General features: G+C 45.1%; 1 protein-coding gene and 1 pseudogene across 1 annotated transcript; both read left to right on the top strand.

Annotated features, from left to right (window-relative positions):
• Positions 1-644: 644 nt before the first annotated feature.
• Positions 645-3,895, top strand: snrpe (small nuclear ribonucleoprotein polypeptide E). Its single transcript, XM_068711845.1, has 5 exons — positions 645-820; positions 1,434-1,460; positions 1,640-1,702; positions 2,908-2,986; positions 3,680-3,895. Exons 1-5 carry the CDS (start codon positions 767-769, stop codon positions 3,733-3,735), a joined length of 279 nt encoding a protein of 92 aa, XP_068567946.1. The 5' UTR covers positions 645-766; the 3' UTR covers positions 3,736-3,895.
• A 730-nt stretch (positions 3,896-4,625) lies between these two features.
• Positions 4,626-10,347, top strand: LOC137873590 (cell division control protein 42 homolog; annotated as a pseudogene).
• Positions 10,348-10,353: the final 6 nt, after the last annotated feature.

Genomic DNA, 10,353 nt, shown 5'->3' on the forward strand with positions numbered 1-10,353 from the left:
AATGTGGACCTCTGAACCTCAATATCATTCCAAAACCACCGCCCTCACTGTGCCGCTGCAACGGCCTCCATCCACTCTTCTGGCTTCAAGCTTTCTATCCAGCAGAGTGTGTTAGTGTGAGTTCAAGTTCCAGCACTGAGTGAGCGGTGCTGCTCAGTGCTGGATGACAGCTAGAACAGTGCTTTTAGTTCCTCCTTTCCCATGAGGCCACCTGGTGGGTTAATCTGGACATGGCCAATTATTAAAAAGTGGATATTACATGCTGATGTTAGATTATATATATATATGTATACTATATACATATATATATATATATATAATATACAGTATATATATACGTATATATATATTATATATATAATATATATGTATATATACATGTATATATATATATATATATATATATATATATACATGTATATATATATACATATATATATATACAAATAAACATATGTGCTAAAGCAGTAGCTATTATATAATGCGTTGTTAATAGATAATTTGTTGTCAATAGCTTTTCAAAGTAAACGTATGCGCGTGCACACCTGCCTGTGGAGCAACACGTGGGTGCAGTAGTGACCTCTTACCGATAGCGGCGCTGTTACGAACCATGTGACGTCTTTATTATAAGTGGCACCAGCACGCGGAAGAAACCCGCCATTATAGCAAAGCAGCCTCACAGAGTGAGTGTGTCGTTGACGTGCACGCTAATAAAAAGGTGCAATTTTTTAAATAAATACCTACCGCTGGTATTTCTCCTGGAAGAATGGCGTACAGGGGACAAGGACAGAAGGTCCAGAAGGTTATGGTGCAGCCCATTGTATCCTCTTTGTGTGTGTCCACGCGGTTACATCAGTGCTACAGGAACTTAGCAGCTAGGCTAACCGTTCTCGTTAGCATGCTAGCCTTTCTCCTTAGCATGCTAGCCTTTCTCGTTAGCATGCTAGCTAGTCATTCATTTCCCGTGTTGTGAACGAGGAGCGGGTTTTATCAGAGCTGTAGGACAAGATAACGACTCACTGAGAACACGGTGTTAGTTTAAAACACCGTCAGTTCACTACGGTTCTTTAGAAGCGTCCAACGAAGCACTGTAAACATAGCCGCTCTGTGCTAAACGTTACCCACAGCACGCTAAACGGCGTCCAGCTCCTCTACTGTGAGGCTTTCTGACATACAGGAGCTGATGCTTGGGTTCGATATGTAATGAATATGTTTCAGGTGAAGTGGAGTCAGGAGGTGTTATTACGTTCACCGGTTCAGCGTAGTGTTTCTCATGTTAAACGTGCTCCAGCGTGAAGTCTGAAACGTCATCAGAACTCTTTAACGTGATGTGCAATCACTGTGTGTGTGTGTGTGTGTGTGTGTGTGTGTGTGTGTGTGTGTCTGTGTGTGTTTGCTCTATATTCTTGAATTTCCTTGACTCCATGTATCAGAACCTAATTTTCAGGTATCTACAAAATGTAAGTATTTATTTAAACGTGTACCCCCCCCCCCCCCCCCCCCCCCCCACACACACACACACACACACACACACACACACACACACACACACACACACACACACACACACAGAGTTTATTCAGATTAGTTTTGTATGATTTGTTGTTAAAATATAATTCTCTCTCGTTCTCGTTCTCAGCGCTCACGGATCCAGGTCTGGTTGTATGAACAGGTGAACATGCGGATAGAAGGCTGCATTATTGTAAGTAATCTTTTTGCTCTTTTCTATTTGTATTGAACTGTAGAACGATGTTTGGGAGGACATGTAGGACGACTTAATCCCCTCAGTCAGTTAATGTTAATCGACACATGATAGAGCATGTCTGGAGCATGTCACGGTCTGGAGGACGTTCTGAGACCACGTCTACACTACAGTTGAAGGATCTGAGAAAGTTGTTCACGTGTGATGAACAACATAATCGACATCAAGATACAAAAAACACAAGAGAAACAAGCAGTGATCAGAGCAGGACTAGAGTCTACAAGTCATTGTTGGACTAGAGAAGAAGTCTCGGATGGACCTGGTTTACTACTGAAACCCCGTCGACATGCGGGTGGTGTTGGTGACTTGGTGGCTTAACCACTTCTCTAGTGTGACTGTCTAACATGCTGTTAATGTATACGATCATGTGATGTTTAGTTAAATGAACGACGTAAAGCTAACGTATAACTTCTTACTCATCTAAACTGAATTATCCGTTTAATCATTTGCTTCAGCTTTGTCTTCACCTGAGCTGTCAAAAGGACGTTTACACCACCGGGAATCCACCGTTCACTGAGCGTAGCCTGGTCCAGACCGTAGCCTGGTTCACTGAGCGTAGCCTGGTCCAGACCGTAGCCTGGTTCACTGAGTGTAGCCTGGTTCACTGAGTGTAGCCTGGTTCACTGACCGTAGCCTGGTTCACTGACCGTAGCCTGGTTCACTGACCGTAGCCTGGTTCAGACCGTAGCCTGGTTCAGACCGTAGCCTGGTTCACTGAGCGTAGCCTGGTCCAGACCGTAGCCTGGTTCAGATCGTAGCCTGGTCCAGAACGTAGCCTGGTCCAGACCGTTTGTCCTCGCCGTAAACACCGCTGTGTCCAACAATTACTACCAACACTCAACAACTAATAACTACAAATGTACTCTTTTATGATTGACGGGATCCTTTTTGAATCGTCTTGTTTCTACTCTTGAGGTTAATGTTTATGATACTCAGTCTGTCCACAGACTGAGTGGATCTGTGTACATAATGCTGATCAGGTCTCATGAAGCACATCCTCATCAACCGATGTTCATGAAGCCCAAACAAGCAATTTATGATGAATGTGTGCAGTTGTTGAATGTAATGAGATCAAGCCTCATGGGGGGTTTAAGATGATATGAAAATGTTCATGTTTTAAACTAACGGCTCCATCTCTGTCTCAGGGTTTTGATGAGTACATGAACCTGGTTCTAGATGATGCCGAGGAGGTCCACATGAAGACTAAGAACAGGAAGCCGCTGGGTAATGAATACATTTTTATATGTTTTGTAGCTTTGTCTGTTTAGCTACTCGACACTGTCAGTGGTGTGATCAACATTAAACATCTGCGTTACGTTTAGGTGAGCCTGTTGTGGTGTTGTGTATTGTGTTGTGGTGTTGTGCGTACAATCCGTTATTAAAATCTGTTTCATGACAAGTCAAAACATCTGCTTTTATTTAAAGCTCAGGTTTAAAATCCTGAATAAAAGCTTCTGACGGTTTTAGTTCCACATGTGTTTCTGTCACAATGTAACATTTTCATAACGTGTCATTATTTTTCTAGCTCTGTTTCAGAGTAAATAAAACACACAAGCGGACTGAACTTATTAAAACCACTGTAGATAAATGAGGGAATGAAACCTCATCAAACACGAGTAATACTGTCTCCCAGGAAGTAGAGCGTGTTGACGTTTTAATGTTAATGATGGATATAGATGGATGGATGGATGGATATAGATGGTGGTTGATGAGGCCTGCCATGTTGTTTCTTGACTTGTACGTTACCTACTGAACACAGCTGAGCTGTGAGGAGGTCAAACCTCCTACAGGTCCTACAGACCCCGTGACTCTGGTTCCCTGTCGTCTGACGCTCAGCGCTTTGTCCTGAAGTGAAGTGACTCTTTGCATCTTTCCATCCGTCATGTCTCTGTCCTTTGTTCCCCTCGTGTCTCTCAGGGAGGATCATGTTGAAGGGAGACAACATCACCTTGCTGCAGAGCGTGACCACCTAGGACAGCGGCTGCACATCACACCTTTCTTGGGAAGAAATGTTAACCTTCTTGTTTTGTTTTTGCAAATTGGTGTTGAGTATGTTTGTTTATACAACATGAATATTGTGATTGTTTCTTTCTAACGTGGCTTTGAGAATAAATCTTTCTTTTTTTTCTTACAGCCGTTTGTATTTTCACTTATTCCACTAATTATTATGTGAATAATACCACAGTAGTTTGCATGAGTATCTGGGTCATTGGGCTGCTGTGCCACCTAGTGGCAGAAAGCACTATTACACTGTGTTTATGTAGGTCAAACTGTTACACCTCCAAATACAATAGAAACTGAGAAAAGTACTTTTACCTGACAGAAAATAGATATGACTTTGTGTTCTTTAGTGGGACCATGTACATTTTGTTATGAAATGGAGGTGAGGAGTACAATACTTCAGGGCACCGTGTAAAAAAGCTTGAGAGATTACTGCATGAAATCAGATTTGATCAAATTCAACAAACTGAGGAGCAGAAATCAAACGTCTACGTTGTGCATTAAGACTCTTTGGGATGTATTGGATTTACCTGGTTTTAAATGACTCATCTATTCTTATAACCTACATATAGAGATGGAATTATTCCTTGAGTGTTCTGCATATAAAGTGAGAGTTACACTTGTAACTGTGTCACATCAAACTGCACTATTAGCTGTAGTTATTATTTGTTCACACGTTGAAGTGTAGTTTTAATAGTTTTGAATAACATCCACAGACCTGGACCTGGATCCTTCTATCCTGGACCACAGACTCTCTGACGCGTTGATGCTCCTCTCTTGCGTTTGAGTTTCTTCTCTGCTGTTGTTCTCTCGTCGATTGACGTGATGACGTAGCGCAGCGCTACGCACGCAGCGTGTCCCTGTTCTGTTGACTGGGAAGCCCCTAGCGCGGAGCTGCCAACGCCCGGCGTAAAGACACAAATAGAGGATACGGTACGGGAACAAAATCTGTTTTCTTTTTCCTATCGGGCTGTTTCTGTGTGTTTGTTTTTATGTTAACCGCTGTCAGCGTCCTCGGTGTTGTGTGTCTGTAGTTCACGGGGTTGTGACTTTCTAATTAAAATAGCTCATTCAACAACGGGAGCCGCTACGGTTAGCTCAGCCAGTTAGCTTGGCGAGCTAATTGAAGAAGACAGCGTTAGTTAGCAAAGCAAGTAGCCAGTCTAACGTTAGGCTGTAAAGTAAATCTCTCCGGGCTGAGAGACGGCCGTGTTCCACTTCTCATGTATTGTCGGTGTAACGTTAAGCGTTGTTTGGTGTTCTATTAATTAGCCTATTAGTAACGCTAAAGCAGTAACGGGTTACTAGCTAGCGGCTAGCTGGTTAACGAGCTGAATGAAACGGGCGTAACGGACGCTCCGTAACGCTCCGGTATATATTCTAAGCGTGATATCTGATTATAAATCAGTTGCACCGTGTGACGTTGGTGTGTAGTGGGTCAAAGAAGAGGCTCGGCTCCGTCAGCTCGTTTAAACAACCGGCAGGAAATGAGGCCAGATTGAGGCCGAGGATGCGGCCAAAATACAGCCGCTGAAGCCTCCGATCTAACGGGAGAGCGTAGCGGTCTGTCCGGTTCCATCTCCAAACGTTCCCGTTATGTAATGTTTAATTAACGGTACGCACACAGGTTGATCTCGTAGTTGGATGCTGAGACGTGTCATAAAATGTAAGTCACTCTTTTTGTGTCGATATTAAAATCGATATTAAAATCCATTATTTGTGATTTATCACTTTGACTTCATCGTGTGTCAAATATGAACCGACCAGACGTCCCAGGACTTTCCTCTTTAGGCCTGAAGTCTTTGTTCCAGATGAACTTGGCAGGAAGCTTGACCAGCTATTGAGGACCGCTTTAATACAGATGATATAATGACGGACCTGCCCGTGAAGCTGAGGATGCAGTGGTGTGTGTGTGTGTGTGTGTGTGTGTGTGTGTGTGTGTGTGTGTGTGTGTGTGTGTGTGTGTGTGTGTGTGTGTGTAATGTTATTTACAGTAGACACAGGTCAGATCTGGTGAGCTTGTCGGAGTCTTGCAGAACTTCTCGCTGGCTGCCGTGTTCAGGTCACAGAGTTGCTGTTAGTGGTTCATGTTGTTGTGTAGAGACCTGCTCTCACTAGTCAGCTGCTCTCACTACTACTCTTCAGCCCTGCAAACACAGACGGTGGATTAAGTCTGGAAGCATTACGGTCAGCCGGTCCTCTGTTTCCACGGCCGTCGTCTCTCTGCACTGTTTGGCTCAACAGTTTGTCAAAAGCTTCAGAACTTCTCCCGTTAGAAGAAGTTCTGCGCTGTCCTCGGTCACATGTTGTTCCATGAAACAGACGGGCCCTGCGGGGTCAGTGCGATGCTTGGGTTCTCACACTGTTGTGACGTGATGGCCATCGCCATGCAGTGATACGCTGGTAAGAGGATTGCTCCACACTACGGCAGGTTTCCTTGCTGAACAGTTGGTTGAGTTGGTGCTTGAGGCACAGCTTTTCTTTGATCGTTTCTTTTTGTTTGTTGGAAAGTTGAAGATCATCCGAATAGCCAACCCAGTCAGGCCTTCTAAAGCTGGGTGATTTAAAAACGACCCTCAACATGGCTGCTCTGCAGCTACAGTTTGGATTCTTTGTAATAACAAACTTCTCTGGCTTGTTGGAAGTTTTCTGTATTTCCTCTTCATTCAGGCGCTACAACAAACCAGTAGAACGAACGTCTACAACAGAGAATGATGTATGAGAATGATCCTTTTTCTTTTAGACAAAGATTTGGTAAAAAGTTACTTATATTCAGTATTATTCCCTATACAGGTGACAGACAGTAGGTGATGTCTATGCTGCTGCACATCAACGATGGTCATCATCGTGCACCGGGTGAAACGTTAACTCTCTCTCTCAAGTTGTCATTGTGGTCATTGTGGTCGCTGTCTGTTGCTCCCAGCGTGACGAGGTTCAAGGGTTCTCAGTAGTAGTGGAACCTGAACGCCTCCACAGTACCCTCCACTTGTCCTGCAGGATGTCCCGTTACAACCACACATCAGCAGCCCCACCGGCCCGTCATCTTTGAACACAGCTCTGGAAGTTACTCATACCGGCTTACAAAGCCTGGACTGTAACAGAGGAAGCCAGAGATATGACACATCCTGTGTCTTCACTCTCTGCACATGTTTTATGGATTGTGTCTAGTGTCAGGAGGAACCTTTTCACATCTCTATTTCCTCGTCTTCGCTGCACAGTTTAGTCTACAGAGGTGGAAACCTCTCTGACGCGTTAGAGAAACGGGCCTTGAGTCCAGGTTGCAGGCTGTCGGGTCTGCTCCTCCGTCTGGACCGCCCGGCCGGCCGAGCCTAATCCATCAGGTGGCCGTTACCAGAAGCAGCTCTCTTTTTGTTCAGTGCTCTACCTCCACGTCTGGGACAGGAGGACGTGGAGGTTATTTAAGAAAAGAGCTGTTTGAAGCGGGTCGTCAGAAATGCCCCTCTGCTTCCTGTCCCGGCTCTCACCAGGAACATACCGGGACTAATCAGATTACTCCACAACCGCATAAGAAGCATTCAATCAAATCTGCATTCAGAGACGGAAACGTAATCCGCCTCACATTTCAGACTGTCTTTGTTCTGTCATTTCCACTAAACAATGTAAATATAATATATATATATATATATATATATATATATATATTTATATATATACATTAGAATATATAGTATGAAGGTCTATCTAACACATCATAACAGCCTATTGTCATGTGACTTGTGTGCTGAAGGAATCACTGTATTCCCCTTGTTTCTGCAGAGCATCACCTGAGTCCTGTCCTCTTGTTAAACCCCCCCCCCACCCCCCCCCCCCCCCCCCCCGTGGTGCAGAGCTCTGCAGTGGCTTGGCACTGAGGAGGAACGGGGGAATGCTGTGCTCTACATACTACATATAGAGCGTTGTCTCTAGATGCACAATGCACCACGATGCATCACGTTGTTCCAGACAATGACCCACGGCCCACTTTCATCCTTTGTTTATTGTTCTCATCGTCCTGTAGGCCTTCTTCATGGGAGGCTTTTTAACTAAAGGTTATTTTCATCATCAACTGATATGCAGATTATTTCATCGATGAATCATTATTTATAAATAGTGCCTTGTTTCACGACTACGTTTGGAGCAGCTCCTCTGCTACTGAGTCTGCTCAGACTCCAGGTCCATCCTTGTCTTCAGTCACCGGTCTGCTGCTCAGCAGAGAGCTGATCGATGAACCGACGTCTCTTGTCTGGTTCTCCTCTGAGCATGTTGAACGTGACACACTTTTACTGAACATATGGAGAAGTTGTGACCCTGTTTTCAATGCGTTGTTATTTGTAAATCTAGAGCATTCAAGCATTCAGACCCAACCTGAGTGACCGGTACCGCTGAGTGACCGTAGCTAGCTAGCATTATCAGCTGTTCTCTAGATAATGACACCTTTAATACTAGAGTCAGACTAACACCAGCATGGTTTCCACTCTGTTTCTTGCATGTTTGAGTGGAAAGGAGTCAAACCCTAATCTGGTGTTCTTCCATAACTAACAGAGCCACAGCATGTTTAATGCCTTTGTGTGAAGCACATTTCTCCAGTGTCATTCCTCCAGCTGTGGGTCTACATCGTCCCTCAACCTCCTACATTATGAAGCCTCATTTGGAATGTGGACACTGCCATTGACCCTTGACCCTGACTAGAGGTTAGGTTCTGGATCTGTGGCTGGACGGGGTTGTGTCCCCTTAATCACGCTCATGTCAAGTAGAGAAGTACATTTTTGTTCTGGACTTGGGTCCCCTCAATTTTCAGATTGAGTCCGGGCTTCAATGTTGTAAAGTGCTTTTACCAACAGTCTGTCATTGACATTAATGAAAACGCCATCTGCTGTTGAGCTTTCCAAGGTCTCCCTCAGAAAATTGGTTTATTTATTGGTTTTAGCTCTAAGCTAAGTCTCATCCGTAGTGTCTGGACAGGAAACAGAACACGTTGCAATAAGCAGCGCCATCGACTTCTGACGCTTCCCTCTCTTTGTTGTTCTCTCCCAGATCTTGAATGAGCAGCGACGACTGTAGAACACAGCTATGCAGACCATCAAGTGTGTTGTGGTTGGGGACGGTGCGGTGGGTAAGACCTGCCTGCTCATCTCCTACACCACCAACAAGTTCCCGTCTGAATACGTCCCCACGGTGAGTGATGACATCTAGGGTTTGTGTTCCTGCTGTGTGTCACATCACCGACGTCCTGAGTCACATTTTAATAACACCGTATCTGTAGTATGATGTGTACATCGCTCAGGGTTGGGTTGACGGTTGCCGGTTGCTTCCGGTCTGTGTTGCAGGTGTTTGATAACTATGCGGTGACCGTAATGATCGGAGGAGAGCCCTACACTCTGGGCTTGTTTGATACAGCAGGTACGGTCTCTCTCCTTCCAACAGTTCTGTCCAGGTCGTTGTCATCGTATACATTTATTGTGTTTGTGTGAATTCATTCCTTCATCTTCATCCACAACAGTCTGTTGTTAAAGGAAACACTGGTGGTGAAGATAGTTTTACTTCAGACTGAGGTGCCCTGTGGTTCTGGTGCTGTGCATCGCCCCGCTTTGTCCTAGAATGAGACTGATTCATTGTGTGTGTGTGTGTGTGTGTGTGTGTGTGTGTGTGTGTGTGTGTGTGTGTGGTGTCTCTAGGTCAGGAAGACTACGACAGGTTACGACCTCTGAGTTATCCCCAGACGGACGTCTTCCTCGTCTGTTTCTCCGTCGTGTCCCCGTCCTCCTTTGAAAACGTCAAAGAAAAGGTAAGTCAGACCGTCCACGCTTCAGGTTCATGTCGCTGGGCTTCTTCCCGATGCGTCGTGACGCACAGAAGCTTCTTCAATCAGAGACTTGAAGCAGATGTTTGAACTCATTTCATAAAGACGTTGTGTTGGATGTGAACATTGAGACCTGCTGCTGAGGAACGCTCACGTTGATTGTGATGCAGCGTGTCTTTTGTGTCTCCAGTGGGTTCCAGAGATCACCCACCACTGTCCAAAGACCCCATTCCTGCTAGTCGGGACTCAGATCGACCTGCGGGACGACCCGTCCACTATAGAGAAGCTGGCCAAGAACAAGCAGAAGCCCATCACCCCCGGAGACGGCCGAGAAGCTGGCGAGAGACCTAAAGGCTGTGAAGTACGTGGAGTGCTCAGCCCTCACGCAGGTAATGTACACAAATATATATACACTGTCACGCACACATACACACACACACACACACACACACACACACACACACACACACACACACACAATTCACATCTCAATGGCAAGAAGTAAGAGAAAGGAGGAAAGAGGAACATTGTCTCCAGGCCTGTGTCTGCTGGGTTAGCTCTAGAGGGTGTCGTCGTAGATGGTCAGATGTTGAGGTCTTTTTGCTTTGGAAGGTTCCTAACTCTGTGAATCTAAGTGGCGCCATGATCAGAGCAGTTTGAATTCTCTAAATGCTAAGGAAAGGTGCTTCAACGCTTCCTTTCTTAGCTCCTTCAGCATAGGAGACACTGGACCTTCCTTTACTAGAGGAAGGAACATAATGCCGCCCCACAGTTCCTTTAAAGTGACGTC

The sequence above is a fragment of the Cebidichthys violaceus genome, unplaced genomic scaffold (assembly GCF_023349555.1).
Source record: "Cebidichthys violaceus isolate CVI_PGR_0920_01 unplaced genomic scaffold, fCebVio1.0.p SCAF_17, whole genome shotgun sequence".
In the NCBI taxonomy this organism is placed as follows: Eukaryota; Metazoa; Chordata; class Actinopteri; order Perciformes; family Stichaeidae; genus Cebidichthys; species Cebidichthys violaceus.

Bases quoted from the DNA above. Each gene is read 5' to 3' on its own strand.
- snrpe (XM_068711845.1), top strand. From the start codon at position 767: ATGGCGTACAGGGGACAAGGACAGAAGGTCCAGAAGGTTATGGTGCAG. The intron at 1,461-1,639 runs GTAAGTATTTAT...TCTCGTTCTCAG, and splicing joins TTTTCAGGTATCTACAAAAT to CGCTCACGGATCCAGGTCTG. The intron at 1,703-2,907 runs GTAAGTAATCTT...TCTCTGTCTCAG, and splicing joins GGATAGAAGGCTGCATTATT to GGTTTTGATGAGTACATGAA.